Here is a 16,705-nt window from a genome sequence, read left to right on the forward strand (position 1 = left end):
CATGGCATCCTATCCCATCACTTCATGGGAACTAGAAAGGGAAACAGTGGAAACAGTGCCAGACTTTATTTTTTGGGGCTCCAAAATCACTGCAGATGGTGATTGCAGCCATGAAATTAAAAGACGCTTACTCTTTGGAAGGAAAGTTATGACCAACCTAGACAGCATATTAAAAAGCAGAGACATTACTTTGCCAACAAAGGTCCATCTAGTCAAGGCTATGGTTTTTCCAGTGGTCATGTATGGATGTGAGAGTTGGACTGTGAAGAAAGCTGAGCACCGAAGAATTGATGCTTTTGAACTGTGGTGTTGGAGAAGACTCTTGAGAGTCCCTTGGACTGCAAGGACATCCAACCAGTCCATCCTAAAGGAGATCATTCCTGGGTGTTCATTGGAAGGACTGATGCTGAAGCTGAAACTCCAATACTTTGGCCACCTCATGTGAAGAGTTGACTCATTGGAAAAGACTCTGATGCTGGGAGGGATTGGGGGCAGGAGGAGAAGGGGACGACAGAGGATAAGATAGCTGGATGGCATTATTGACTCGATGGACATGAGTTTGGATAGACTCCAGGAGTTGGTGATGGACAGGGAGGCCTGGCATGCTGCAACTCATGGGGTCGCAAAGAGTCGGACACGACTGAGGAACTGAACTGAACAGAAAATAAAAAGCCATAATGGCACCCCACTCCAGTCCTCTTGCCTGGAAAATCCCATGAACGGAGGAGCCTGATAGGCTGCAGTCCATGGGGTCGCCAAGAGTCGGACACAACTGAGCGACTTCACTTTCACTTTTCACTTTCATGCATTGGAGAAGGAAATGGCAACCCACTCCAGTGTTCTTGCCTGGAGAATCCCAGGGACGGGGGAGCCTGGTAGGCTGCCGTCTATGGGGTCACACAGAGTCGGACACGACTGAAGCGACTTAGCAGCAGCAGCAGCAGCAAGGAACAAAAAGATAAGTTGGGCTTTGTCAAAATTTAAAACTCTTGATTTTCAAATAACACTATCAAGGAAGTTAACGACAACCCATCAAATGGTAGAAATATTTGCAAATCATATCTGATAAGGGTCTAGCATTTAACATATATAAAGAATATCTACAATTCTATAATTTAAAAAATACCCCAATTTTTTAAGTGGGTGAATAATTTAAATGAACATTTGTCCAAATAAAATATACAGATGTTCCCTAAACACATGAAAAGATGCTCAGTATTATTAGTCATTAAGGAATTGCAATTCAAAACCACAGGGAGATGTCACTTCCTATTGACTACAATGACTCTTATCAGAAAGATAGAAAACAGCAAATATTAGCAAGGATTAAAAAAAAAAATAGAAAATAAAGTCGCTCAGTCGTGTCCGACTCTTTGCGACCCCATGGACTGTAGCCTGCCAGGCTCCTCCATCTGTGGGATTCTCCAGGCAAGAGTACTGGAATGGGTTGCAATTTCCTTCTCCAGGGGATCTTCCCGGCCCAGGGATCAAACCCGGGTCTCCCACATTGTAGGCAGACGCTTTACCATCTGAGCCACCAGGGAAATCCGGTCACTGGATTTCTTAAAAAAATAAGGACCCTCATTTGTTGTTGATGGGATTGTAAAATAGTACAGCTGCTTTGGAAAAACAGTTTGGCACTTTCCTCAGAAAAGTTAAATGTGGAGTTAACATGTGAGCCAGCAATGCTACTTCTAGGTGTATACCCAAGAGAATTGAAAACAGGTATCTGCAGAAAAGCTTCTTAATATTCACTGCAGCATTATTTATAATCGCCCCCCCCCCAAAAAAACTAAATGTCCATCTACTGGTAAATGGATAAACAGAAGTGATATATTTATGCAGTAGAATGTCATTCAGCCTTAAAAAGCAAAGAAAAATTGATTCATGATACAACATGGATGAACCTTGAAACATTATGCTAAGTGAAAGAAGCCAGACACAAAAGGCCATAAATTATAGATGTTATTTATCTGAAAAATCCAGAATAGGCAAGTTCATGGAGACAAAGTAGATTAATGGTGTCAGGGCCTAGTGGGAAGAATTATGGGATTTGACTACTCTAGGTAGAGTGTTTCTTATGGGAATAATGAAAGTGTTCTGAACTTAGAGTGGTGTTGGTTATACAATTCAATGATACTAAAAGCCACTGAATTGTTTTAAAAAAAAAAAAAGTAAAAGCTACCGAGGTCATGTCTAAAAGACACAGAAGTAAAGTTGTAGAAACTCACTGACCAGAAAGGAAACAATTTAAGGATCAGTAAGGATAATAACTACAATGGGTTAGAACAGTTCAAATATGTTTTAAATCTATGAGTTAGTAGGGAGGGATTGGGGGCAGGAGGAAAAGGGGACAACAGAGGATGAGATGGCTGGATGGCACCACTGACTCGATGGACGTGAATCTGAGTGAACTCTGGGAGTTGGTGATGGACAGGGAGGCCTGGTGTGCTGCGATTCATGGGGTCGCAAAGAGTCGGACATGACTGAGCGACTGAACTGAACGGAATAATATCAAAAAATATAAAACCTCTTAACAACTCAGTATTTAATTGTTAAATAAAAGAGAAGAATTAACCATTTATCCTGCCTTTTCCCAGTTCATACAGGAACTATTTGATTGTATCACAAGGCAGCAAGTATTTGATGTGGGGAAATTTCTCTTTCCTGAAGTGTAAAGAGTGGTGAGATTTAAAAAGCACTTTTTTACAACCATAGTAAATTAGTGGAGCTAAGCAGTGATCACAGCATTTGCTAGTATCACCAGAAAAAGAGAAAACCAGGTATATATATAAATCTATGGAGTCGGAGAAGGCAATGGCACCCCACTCCAGTACTCTTGCCTGGAAAATCCCGTGGATGGAGGACCCTGGTGGGCTGCAGTCCATGGGGTCGCTGAGAGTTGGACACGACTCAGTGAGTTCATTTTCACTTTTCACTTTCATGCATTGGAGAAGGAAATGGCAACCCACTCCAGTGTTCTTGCCTGGAGGATCCCTGGGACGGCGGAGCCTGGTGGGCTGCTGTCTATGGGGTCACATGGAGTCGGACACGATTGAAGCAACTTAGCAACAGCAGCAGCATGCAGTAGTAGTCAGCCAAAACAGTAGAACTTGAATCTGATCAGGTCCCTGTATCTCACCACCAAATAGGCAACAAGAAGCACATTAAGGAACTCTATGGGGTTGCAGTCATTAAAAATTAGACTGAGAAACTCTGCAGGACATAAAAAGAATTACAAAGCCAAAAAAGAGAGAGGGATCTATAGATTAAAAGACGCTTAAGAGACATCTACCAGTTTTAGTTCAGTCGCTCAGTCATGTCCTACTCTTTGCGACCCCATGAATTGCAGCACGCCAGGCCTCCCTGTCCATCACCAGCTCCCGGAGTTCACTCAAACTCAGGTCCATCAAGTCGGTGATGCCATCCAGCCATCTCATCCTCTGTCGTCCCCTTCTCCTCCTGCCCCCAGTCCCTCCCAGCATCAGGGTCTTTTCCAATGAGTCAACTCTTCGCATGAGGTGGCCAAAGTACTGGAGTTTCAGCTTTAGCATCATTCCTTCCAAAGAACACCCAGGACTGATCTCCTTACAATGGACTGGTTGGATCTCCTTGCAGTCCAAGGGACTCTCAAGAGTCTTCTCCAACACCACAGTTGAAAAGCATCAATTCTTCGGCACGACTTCACTTCACTTCAGAAGTTTAAAAAAGTATTTTGCTGTACCTTAATTTTCAAAGTAGAATTTAAAAACCTATATTGTGTGGAGAACAAGTAGAGAAATAGATGAAGTAAGACAAGCCACAATGTGCTAATTATATAGAGGTAGGGTATTTTATTAGGAGGACATAGCAGTCCATTCCAGTATTCTTGCCAGGAGAATACCATGGACAGAGGAGCCTGGCCAGCTACAGCGTATAGGGTCACAGAATTGGACATGACTGAAGCTACTTAACACACACACACAGGGTATTTTATTATATGTTATTCTCTCTAGTAAAGACTTATGTAGAATATAGTATCAAATCTTGAAATATTTGCAATCAGAGATGACAAATTTAAGAAAACAGTTTTGAAAGGTGTCCTAGTATTACAGACTATTGCATAATGTAGCAGTAATTTAAACATAATTGGACAGAGTTATAAGCAATTTGGAAGTGTTATGATTGAAGGCATTTTATATCATGTAAATGCATATGTGAAGTTGCTCTAATAGAGGTTTTTTTTTTTTTTTGGTTTGGTTTTTTTTAAGGATGAGAGAGGCTGCAAGAAAAATAGAAGAAAGGCATTTTTCCAACCATGCAACACATGTTGAATTTCTGCCTGTTGAGTGGCGGTCAAAACTTACTCTGGATGGAGGTACATTTTGTTTCAAAATTAAATGATTTAGTCAATGGGAATGAAATGTTTTTAATTTGTCTTGAGGTATACTCTTTGTTCTAGATTATTTAGGAAAATAAAATCCTTTTTTTTTTTTAAATAAATAATTATATTGACTTAACGTCATTTTGGACCACCATATAGATTTCTCTAATAGTACAGTTTTCATGAATGCCCTAAAGTTTTTGACAGAAAAATGACTTGTCAGTACTTTTAAAGCATTCGTTGTCTGCAGTTTCATAGGAGCTTACAGTTTCTTCCTGATAATTTTCCTCGCTTGTATTTGGAAGATGAAATCTTAGGTTTTTTGTTTTATTGTCATTCCTGCATTCCTTGGGCTGATGAATTTTACTCTAACACAGAAAAATTACATGACATATACACTTTCTTTGCAATAAGTTTTGCCCTTTGAATATTAAAACCATTAAAATAGAATGTTTAGGTTGATGCTTTCGAACTGTGGTGCTGGGGAAGACTTTTGAGAGTCCCTTGGACAACAAGGAGATCAAACCAGTCATTCTTAAAGGAAATGAGTCCTGAATATTCATTGAAAGGACTGATGCTAAAGCTGAAGCTCCAGTACTTTGGCCACCTGATGCAAGGAGCCAACTCATTGGAAAAGACCCTAATGCTGGGAAAGATTAAGGGCCCAAGGAGAAGGGGATGACTGAGGATGCGATGGTTGGATGGCATGACATGAGTTTGCGCACACTCTGGGAGATAGTGAAGGACAAGGAAGCCTGGCATGCTACAGTCCAGAAGGTTGCAAATAGTCGGACATGACTGAGCAACTGACAACAGAATAAGAGAAGCTATTTGCAAATGATATGACCAATAAGGGATTAATATCCCACAGCTTATATAACTTGACATCAAGAAAAACAAACAACTCATTTGAAAAATGAGCAGAAGACCTGAAGAATATATACAAATGGCCAAAAGGCTTTTGCAAAGATGTTAACATCGTTAATCATTAGAGAAATTCACGCCTGTCAGAATAACTATCATCAATAAGAACACAACAATGGAGGCTTCTCAAAGTACTAAAAATAGAGCTACCATATGATCTAGCAGTTCCACTCCTGAGTATATATCGGGAAAAAAAAATGAAAATACTAATTCAGAAAGTTACATGCACCCCAATGTTGATAGCGGCATTATTTATAATAGCAAAGGTATGGAAGTAACCTCACTGTCCATCAACAGGTAAATGGATAAAGATGTATATATACATCATAAAAAACAATGAAATTTTGCCATTTGCACTGACATGAATGGACTTGCAGGATATTATGCTAAATGAAATAAGACAAAGACAAATACTGTATGATATCACTTATATGCTAAGTTGCTTCAGTCGTGTCTGACTCTGTGCAACCCCACAGATGGCAGCCCAGCAGGCTCCCCAATCCCTGGGATTCTCCAGGCAAGAACACTGGACTGGGTTGCCATTTCCTTCTCCAATGCATGAAAGTGAAAAGTGAAAGTGAAGTCGCTCAGTCTTGTCCGACTCTTGGCGACCCCATGGACTACAGCCCACCAGGCTCCTCCATCCATGGGATTTTCCAGTATTGGGGTGGGTTGCCATTGCCTTCTTATCACTTATATATGGAATCTTTAAAAAAAAAAAAAAAAGCAAACTTGTGAATATAACAGAAAGAAACAGAACAAACAGGTGGGTTACCAGGAAGAGAGGGACAAGGAAGGGGATTGAGAAGTACAAACTACTGCATATAAAATAAATAAGCTGCAAGGGCATATTGTATAAAATGAGGACAATAGCCAGTATTTTACAGTAACTAAATGGAGTATAACCATTTAAAAATTTTGAATTACTGTGTTTATCTGAAGCTTATTGTACATCAACTGAACATCAATAAATTTTTTTAATTTAAAAAGACTGATCCTTAGCTTGTTCCTGATTTAAAGGAAATATTTTCAATCTTTCAGCACCAATAAATACATTGATGTTTGTGGTAGTTAAATACCCTTCATCATTTTTCAATTAACAAATAGTAAAATTTCAAGAAGGTAAGTTTCATCAGATTCAAAGGTAGTCTTGAATATTTAAATTTTAATGTAAAACACTTCGGGGATGTATTTTTTTCACTGTTTTTTCCCTAAAATTATCTTCTCTTAGTTCATTTTTTTTTAACTTGTAGACACTGTTGATTCCATTACTCCAGACAAAGTGCGAGGTTTAAGGGATATGTTAAACAGCAGTGCAATGGACATAATGTATTATACTAGCCCACTGTATAGAGATGAAGTAAGTATCATGATTACCTTGTTGCTATTGGGTATTTTTTAGAGTGATAGCTTATGTGTCCTGAATTTTATGTTCTCTTTTGTTTCATAAGCAAATGAGAAATTATAGCCCCTATTCATAGTGCATTCGATAGTCTTAAGCTGCCCATTGGGACCCTTAACGTTGTAACATGAAAACAATATTGTAACATGATAATCTTGGAAGTGAGAGTTTGGTTTGAAAATAGCTCTGTGAAAATATGTCAGTTTTCATAAATCTGATTAATATCTTTGAATGTTGTCCTCACAAAAGTTTTAGACACTCAAGAGTTTTGTATATAATAGGCTTACTTTTATTGTGTCATTTCTATAGTGGATTTGTATAGATCTCAAATGGTAATAGTGCTCATACATCACAAAAGTAACCCTAAAGTGCGTGAGGGAGTGAAAGTTTAATCAGAAGAATGAGAGGATTTCTATGAATGCAATTTGTCACTTCATTGGTAAGAGAAAAAGAGTTCTGTTTTATGGAAATAGCAGTATTAATTACTTAACATGTATTAACTTGTTTAATTCTTACCTATGAAGTCAGTCTGATTAGTATCTTCATCTGAAGGATGAAGAAACTAGTATAAGGAGTAATTACTAGTAGAGCAGCTATGCTGCTTCAAGCCAGTCCATTGTGGATTTTATTCATTCCCTAACTTTATCCAAGATGTCTTTTATATATCTATAGAAACATGTTTGCTTAGTTGCCATAGTTCCTTCTCTTCCAACTACCATTCCCTTAGGATTTTTCTTTCTCTTTCTATATCCCCCATTGCCATATGCCAGTATTGGGCAAGGTTTGCCTTGATCTATTTGAAAACAGTAAAAGCAGATACGGGCTTCTCAGGTGGTGCAGTGATAAAGAATCCACCTGCCAATGCAAGATATTCAGGTTTGATCCCTGGATCAGGAAAATCCCCTGGAATAGGAAATGGCAACCAGCTCCAGTATTCTTATCTGAAAAATTCCATGGTCAGAGGAGCCTGGCAGGCTACAGTCCATGGGATTGCAAAGAGTTGGACGTTACTGAGCGACTGAGCACACACACACAAGAGCTGTAAGCAGAACTGCTCTTCTGGACTTTGTTGTTCAGTCACTCAGTCACGTCTGACTCTTTGCAACCTCACAGACTCCAACACTCCAGGCTTCTCTGTCCTTCACTGTCTCCCTGAGCTTGCTCAAACTCATGTCCTTTCAGTCGATGATGCCAGCCAACCGTCTCATCCTCTGGACTTAATTCTGATCAAAAAGGTAGGCCTAGTCAGTGAAGTAGAATTCTAATAATTTCCATGTTTATAGGCTCAAACTACCGCACAGTTGCACTCATCTCACATGCTAGTAAAGTAATGCTCAAAATTCTCCAAGCCAGGCTTTAGCAATACGTGAACCGTGAACTTTCAGATGTTCAAGCTGGTTTTAGAAAAGGCAGAGGAACCAGAGATCAAATTGCCAACATCTGCTGGATGATCGAAAAAACAAGAGAGTTCCAGAAAAACATCGATTTCTGCTTTATTGACTATGCCAAAGCCTTTGACTGTGTGGATCACAATAAACTGTGGAAAATTCCGAAAGAGATGGGAATATCAGACCATCTGACCTGCCTCTTGAGAAATTTGTATGCAGGTCAGGAAGCAACAGTTACAACTGGACATGGAACAACAGACTGGTTCCAAATAGGAAAAGGAGTACATCAAGGCTGTATATTGTCACCCTGCTTATTTAACTTATACGCAGAGTACATCATGAGAAATGCTGGGCTGGAAGAAGCACAAGCTAGAATCAAGATTGCTGGGAGAAATATCAAAAACCTCAGATATGCAGATGACACCACCCTTATGGCAGAAAGTGAAGAGGAACTAAAAAGCCTCTTGATGCAAGTGAAAGAGGAGAGTGAAAAAGTTGGCTAAAACTCAACATTCAGAAAACTAAGATCATGGCATCTGGTCCCATCACTTCATGGGAAATAGACGGGGAAACAGTAGAAACAGTGTCAGACTATTTTTTTGAGCTCCAAAATCAGTGCAGATGGTAACTGCAGCCATGAAATTAAAAGACGCTTACTCCTTGGAAGAAAAGTTAAGACCAATCTAGACAGCATATTGAAAAGCAGAGACATTACTTTGCCAACAAAGGTCCATCTAGTCAAGGCTATGGTTTTTCCAGTGGTCATGTATGGATGTGAGAGTTGGACTGTGAAGAAAGCTGAGCGCCGAAGAATTGATGCTTTTGAACTGTGGTGTTGGAGAAGATTCTTGAGAGTCCCTTGGACTGCAAGGAGATCAATCAGTCCATTCTGAAGGAGATCCCTGGGATTTCTTTGGAAGGAATAATGCTAAAGCTGAAACTCCAGTACTTTACTTTGGCCACCTCATGAGAAGAGTTGACTCATTGGAAAAGACTCTGATGCTGGGAGGGATTGGGGTCAGGAGGAGAAGGGGATGACAGAGGATGAGATGGCTGGATGACATCACTGACTCGATTGGACATGAGTCTGAGTGAACTCCGGGAGTTGATGATGGACAGGGAGGCCTGGCGTGCTGCGATTCATGAGGTTGCCAAGAGTCGGACGCGACTGAACTGAGTGAGGCCTTTATAGTGTACAGTGGGTATTGAACTATAGTATTGCAGGTAAACCAATGAGGGAAGGAAAAGGGAAAGAGAAGGGCTGAAAGCATATTACTGTACACACACACGCACACGGTTGGTAGTATCCCTAAGAAGGTATCCTGAGTCTTCAAGACTAACATATTCTGAGTCATGCCCTCCAAAAGTAGTATGTGCTTTTTTAAAAGTTGGCATTAATATCCAGAAAAACTAGAAAGGGAAAACTGTCACATTCAAACCTCTGGCCATTGGTGAATGATAACTGAGAAAGTGATCACTTTTTATTTTTCTCTTGTATCTTCAAATATATTCTCCTCAGAATGGAATTGAGTAAAACAGATATTTGGTAGAAGGAAACTGATGTAAGCTAATGTAAGTGAAATGGAAGGAGAACACCCAGGGCTTTAAATTAGTTGGTTTTTTGATCCAGTTGAATTTAATGGAAAAGCACTGAGAACTTGTGTCTGAGATTCATCAGCAATCTTCAGCAGTGTTTCTGAAACATATCTAGTTAGAACAGTCACTTCTGGTGCCTGTTAAAAATACCCCCATGGGGGGCATTGGAGTTAAGGATATTAATATGAATTTATGACTTTGAAAAGAAGTGGGTGTATGTGGATGACATCTATATATTTAAGCATACATGTTTAAACATATATATATATTTATGCATATATATATATATATGTGCATGTATTTCCTACCTCTGTCCACTGAAAAGACTAAGAAGCAGACACCCCAACTTAATGAACACACCTAGCACCCAAATCTTTGCCTAGTACTGTTACTCCCCACTAAGAAAAAGTAGAGTTTCTTGGGAAAATGGCTTCCAGGACTAGGGCAGGATAGGTTCAAGTCAAAGCTGGAAGAACTTGTTTTGACAGAAGGTGGAAAACTGCTCAAAAGAATGAGGCAAGATGCGTGGACACAGAATGACTTAAAGAAGCAGATCCCACTGACCAAATGTGGAAGAGTTTGAACACCAAAATAATTAAGTAAATATTATTACTTATTGTAGGCTTCCCAGGTGGTTCAGTGATAAAGAATCCACCCGCAATGCAGGTGACTTGGGTTCAATGAGAAGGAAACAGCAACCCCTCCAGTCTTCTTGCCTGGAGAAACCCATGGACAGAGGAGCCTGGTGGGCTCTACAGTCCATGGGGTCACAAAGAGTCAGACACGACTTAGCAACTAAACAGCTATTACTTATTGTAAGGAACTATTAGTATATTTTATAGAATTATAATAAGGTTAATGTACTTAAGAATTTTAAATCATTGAAAAATTTGTAAGTCCTTATCTCGCTTATAAATAGATAAACAAATTGGGAAGAAGAGCGGTCTTTGCTTACAGTAGAATGCCCAGTGCTTACTAATAAGTGTGGAAGGAAAGCTGGAGTTGGGAAGGTCTCATTTTGCAGCCATCATGGTAGGATCAGGCAGGGGAGGACTGGGCAGGAGTCATCAGTGAATGCTAAAATGAGGGCAGTTGTTTGATGCAAAACAGCGTATTTGCATAGTCTTAAAGTGTATTCTCTTGACTGCTTTTAGTTTAAAAATAATGAAGGACTTGCCTGGCAGTTTTGTGGTTAAGACTCCATGTTTCCTCTATAAGGGACATGGATTTAATCCCTGGTTGGGGAACTTAAGATCTCACATGCTGCACAACCAAGGGGGAAAAAGATCTTTAAATAGCACTAACTAAATCACTCCCTGGGTTAAAATCTTGGTTGACTTTCATTAGAATAAAACCATAATTAAAGAAAAAAATGGAATGGCTTTAAAAAAAAATAAAGCTATACAGTGGAAAAATCAAGCAACACCTTTATGGGTTGTTTCTAAGGGACGTCCAGAGAACACAGAATAATTTATATAGCATTCCAATTAGGAGGAAATGTCAGACAAATGTAAAATGAGGAAGTTTTAATTTAAAAGTCGGAATTGAGACTGTATTATTTTTAAATGTTAATATGATAAGGAAAAGAATGGCTGTGGAAAATGTTTCAGATAGAGAAGATTAGAGAGACATGATAGTTAACTTCTCATACTAAACTATATACTGTACTGGATCAGAGGAAACGCTACAAAGGATATTATTAGATCAACTGACAAAATCTGAATGGGACTAGATTGATGAAATATATGAATGTGAATTATAAAGTTGATAATAGCAATGTGCTTATGGAAGTCTTAGGAAATATACACTGGAGTATTTAGGGGTAAAAGACCATGAAATACGTAACATGTCCTTGCTGCTGCTGCTAAGTCACTTCAGTCGCGTCCGACTCTGTGTGACCCAATAGACGGCAGCCCACCAGGCTCCCCTGTCCCTGGGATTCTCCAGGCAAGAACACTGGAATGGGTTGCCATTTCCTTCTCCAATAACATGTCCTTAATGGGTCACAAAAAAGTTCTGTGTGTGTTAATAGAAACAGAAGAAATGATAAGGCAGATAGAAAAATGTTCACATTAGGTGAATCTTTCATAAAGCCTATGAAAGATCTTTGTACTTTTTTTATTTTGCAGCATTTTATAAATTTGAAATTACTCCCAAATGAAAAGTTATGAAAAAGAAACTAAAAAAATACTTTCGCTGGTTCCTTCTCTGGAGATCCTGACTCAGTGGGTCTGAGATAGAGCCTGGGAATTTGTGTTGTTGACAGTTCCGCAGGTGATACCATCAGAAAAGTTTGACAAACATTGCTTAAGTCATTGTGAAGAATGAAAGAAAATAAGACTTAGTGAAAAGTGGGCAAAAATTGTTCTTATTCTTTAAAAAGGAAAGCTGATTCTGCAAATCAGAGTTCATTTAGCACAAGGTTGGCGTTAGGCAGAGCTTCCCTGATAGCTCAGCTGGTAAAGAATCCACCTGCAATGCAGGAGACCTGGGTTCAATCCCTGGTTTGGGAAGATCTCCTGGAGAAGGGAAAGGCTACCCACTCCAGCATTCTGGCCTGGAGAATTCCAGGAACTGTTTGGTCCATGGGGTCGCAAAGAGTCAGACACGACTGAGCAACTTTCACTCCTCGGTGTTAGATAATATCTAGACTAAATTATTTTTCAATAGTATATGTTTCCTAAGGGAAGTAATGACAAATAACAGCCATCAGCGATTCTGTAGGATTAAGGCCTGTCTGGTGAATGAGCCTTGTTAGGTTTATTTGATAGGCATAAGAGCCTTTTTCCTCTTCCTCTCAGCCTTTGTAGTCAATAGATGCGGTTTTAAAATCTGCCACTTAACTAGCTTAAATAAAATTTCTCAATTTCTCAGCTTCCTTACTTAAAATGGACATAAACTACACAATTGATAAAGATTGTCATGGGGCTTCCCCCATGGCTCAGCAGTAAAGAATTCATCTGCAGTGCAGGAGAAACGGGTTAGATCCCTGGGTCAGGAAGATCCCCAGGAGGAGGGCATGACAACCCACTCCAGTATTCTTGCCTGGAGCATCCCATGGACAGGAGAGCCTGGTGGGCTATGGTCCATAGGGTCACAAAGAGTCAGACACAACTGAAGCGACTTAGTACACAAAGATTGTCTTGAGGATCAAAGATATTATGATATAGTTTCCAGTACAATTCTTTGCGCTTAGATTTTCAAGTTGTAAGTAAGTATATATCTGTCTTTATGTATTTCAAGGGCTACCATTTAAAAAAAGGAATAGATTTACTCTGTTAATTCTAGAAAGTAAAATAAGGATCTGTGAATTGAAAATACGGAAAGGAACATGTTTGATTATTCAATGAAGAACTGTATAATAACTAAAGCTGCCTTAAAAATACAGACGTGTTATAAGGAAAAAAATTGTAGATAATGTAAGCTGATAGATTTTAACTAAACTTACTGTGTAATCATTTCACAGTATATGTCAAATCATTTACATTGTACACCTAAAACTCACATAATGTATATCTCAATTATATCTTGATAAAACTGGGGGGAAAATTTTTCTTTTTTAGTAGAAGTGACTGGCTCTGGATAAAGGTACTCACTGAGGTGGATGCTGAGCTCTTTATCCCTTTACACGGGTGTTATTGAAGGGACTTTTATCTTCACAGGAGTTTGAATTAAATCATCTCTGAGGCCACTTTTCACTCAGATTTCTTCAGTGCTCATGGGAGGACCCTAATTAGTGATTGTGCACTAAAAAGTTGTGCTTTGGGGAAAATTTTTATATACTGAACAGTACTTCTCAGGTCATACTTTCTGAGGACCAGTTTTTGGTTTTTGTTTTTGTTTTTTTAAAGGAACTACAGTCTATCAAGACATCGTTCAAGAGCTTTTAGCTATATTCTTCAACCCTAAATAAAGTAACATGGAAACTCCAGAGAGAACTGTTACCTCTTTTGTGCAACAGAACTCACTTTTCAACAGCTTTTTAAAAATGAAGAGCTAAAAAGAGAATTGTCATGGTCCTATCTTGCCATTGCTATTTGAAAATTGTTTAATAGATGTATATGACTAAAACTCTAAATTACTTTTTCTCATTAAAATTTCCTGAAGGAGAGAGAAGGACAAATGACTATGTTCTACAGCCATATTTTAGGTGTTCAGAATCTCTCTTGAAACTTCTGGATTTTTTTCCTTTTTGGTTGACTTTCTTGATAAATTTTAATTTTTGAGCAATGGTTATGAAAATTAGAAACTGTTTTAAACTTTGGAAGAGCCATCTAATGCTTTCTCTGTGTGAGAGGTTAGCTAAATTGATTAGATAATATTGTAGAGTTAATAAAATTAAGATAATAGGGTATATCATTAATCTTGGTTCAGATATCCCAAATGAATATAGTTGGTCACAAAGGAATCCTAGCTGGAGAAATATAAATGGATCAGAAAGGAGAAGGGGAAAAACAAACCCTAATTAGAGTAGACTTTTTAGATATAACATCAAGGTGAATTTCTTCTTTTGCTGCTGAGTGGATGATTTATAAAGACCTTTAGAGGTAGTGCATGGCTGTTTTGCACTAAAAGTTGTCTTTCAAAATCGTAATATATTGACCACAAATGTTCCTATATGTGTAAGCTGCAGACAGAGATTTGAAGTTCTTCTATATCTAGATACGTTCTAATAAGGAAACACAAAAATTATTTCTAGTCACATAGAAGATTATTAAAACAGATGAAAACATCAGCTCTTCAGAAACTATACATTCTCTGTTTCAGTCCATGGTGAAATACTTTAGTGTTGAATAAGACTTTCTCTTTGTTGGATATTTAATTTTTATGATTGCTAGATTAAGGAAGTTTTTGGTATAATAAGTGATACTTTAAATTTTTAAAATATGAAATAGGTTAATCACTGGTAGAGGAAATGGTAGATCTTTTCCATTTTTTACTATTTAATTTTAATGGGGTGGTATTTTAAAAAAAACAAAAAGATTGGGTTATCTTTTGCCAAAGTACCAAGGTATTTATCTTTTAGTGTTTCTAGACTTCATGATAGGAGTTTTAAAATCGAGCCCTTCAAAAGTAAACACTATCAACAAATGTTGTTTTAAAGAAATGTATTTTATTGAAAAATCAGCTTTTTCAATACCTCCCTTCATGTAGATTATAAATTAAGAAAATTGCAAAGTTTTAAGAGTTGGTTCATATTCTTATCAAAGCCAAGTCCAAAGCATTACATTATAGCTCCCTTTGAACAAAGCATGTACTTTCACATCATACTGCCTAATTTTTAAACTGTTGACTAGAATTACCTACAGCCCATGTCTTGGGATATTTTTATATGCCTTTACCACTAATGTGTGGTCCCCAGAACTGCTGAATCTGAAACTCTAGGATGGAGCCTAGCAATCTATTTAACAAGCCCTCCAGACCACGTACATGGTTTCAGCAGCTTTAACAAGGACCTCAGTATTGTACAGTAGAGGTCTGTGAGGTTAGCAACAAGAACATTGCACCTTCATTCATGTGACTGCCAACCCAGCCAAGCATGAATGCTCAAATAATTTCCAGTTTGATTCTGCTAAAGAATATTCAGTGAACCAAATGGAGGCAACTTGTCTCCTGAAACAAAATAACAGTGTATGGAAGCAATTAATAATTAATGTTTGTATGTCTGAATAACATCTGACTTACTAAAAAGAACTGAAATGAGAAATTGAGTATCAGGAAGTTTATAACCAAATAGTAGTAAGCAGTGATAGGAAGAGAAGAGGACTACCTTAAAAATCCGGTCAGGGCCCTGCATGAATGAATTTGAGTAACAAAAGAACCTTGTTCTTCTCACTTCGTAGAATACTTCAGTAATATTTATTAAAGCTAAATTTCCAAAGAAAGCAGTTTTATAAAGAAAAATGGCTAAGATACTTTACACATTATTAACTTCTAAACCTTAAAAAATTCCTACTTTTTTAAAATGGAACTTTTTAAAAGTATTTTAAAATACTTTATATTACCGATATAATGGGAATTTTGGAATATCAAGTACATCAACGTAACCATTTTCCTTAGTCATACAGTGACCTTTCATTACATTACTCTTATCTAAATGCAGAAAGTAATAATGTGTATAATATGTTGCATATACAATATGTTAGTAACCCTGTTATCATAAACTCAGATATTCTTTTCCTAAACTTACTGCAGCTTAAAAAGTACAAGGTACAAGACTTTAGAATAGCATATAAGTCCATTACAATGAAGAAAAGATATCCAGAGGCTTTTTGGAAATCTTACTAGAATCTGCATGGAACTTTTTTTTTTAATGCATGAAACTGTTGGCTTAAGTAGTGGGTTTAAGGACTGAAAGAATCTGTGTGGGTAACATCTGTCTTTGTTCTTTAGTGTTGCTATGGATTATAATATTATGTATATCTTTACATTGGGAAGATCCTCTGGAAAAGGGAAAGGCTACCCACTCCAGTATTCTGGCCTGGAGAATTCCATGACTGTATAGTCCATGGGATCGCAAAGAGTCTGACATGGTTCTGAAGCAGCTGAGTTAATTTTAATAACCTAGATATATTTGGCTAGTAATACATTTTTCTTTCTTAGCCTATTTGAGTTTAGAAACCTTTATAGAAGTGATTATTCTAATTTGATGTTTTCTTATTTCAAACAGCTAGTTAAAGGCCTTCAGCAAGAGCTCAATCGATTATATTCCCTTTTCTGTTCCCGGAATCCAAACTTTGAGGAAAAAGGGGGTAAAGTCTCAATAGTGTCACATTCCTTGGGATGTGTGATCACTTATGACATAATGACTGGCTGGAATCCAGTTCGACTCTATGAACAGTTGCTGCAGAAGGAAGAAGAGTTGCCTGATGAACGATGGATGAGCTACGAAGAACGCCATCTTCTTGATGAACTCTATATAACAAAACGACGGTAAAAAATATCTTAAAAAGAAATTAAACATGGAATCACTGGACTTCTTAGTAGAAAACTTCAGATTTTTCATAATAAAGAAAAAAATACATTGTTTAG

The 16,705-nt window shown here is 37.9% G+C and overlaps 1 protein-coding gene across 4 annotated transcripts in view; it reads left to right on the plus strand.

Annotated features, from left to right (window-relative positions):
• DDHD1 (DDHD domain containing 1) overlaps window positions 1-16,705 on the plus strand; it is a 71,110-nt gene that overhangs the window by 33,199 nt on the left and 21,206 nt on the right. For all 4 annotated transcript variants that reach the window (XM_005685830.3, XM_018054129.1, XM_005685829.3 and 1 more), the window contains 3 exons: window positions 4,251-4,357; window positions 6,541-6,647; window positions 16,344-16,606. In XM_005685830.3, coding sequence (XP_005685887.2) covers window positions 4,251-4,357; window positions 6,541-6,647; window positions 16,344-16,606 — 477 coding nt within the window. The remainder of the gene's footprint in view (window positions 1-4,250; window positions 4,358-6,540; window positions 6,648-16,343; window positions 16,607-16,705) is intronic.

Source organism: Capra hircus, chromosome 10 (assembly GCF_001704415.2).
Source record: "Capra hircus breed San Clemente chromosome 10, ASM170441v1, whole genome shotgun sequence".
In the NCBI taxonomy this organism is placed as follows: Eukaryota; Metazoa; Chordata; class Mammalia; order Artiodactyla; family Bovidae; genus Capra; species Capra hircus.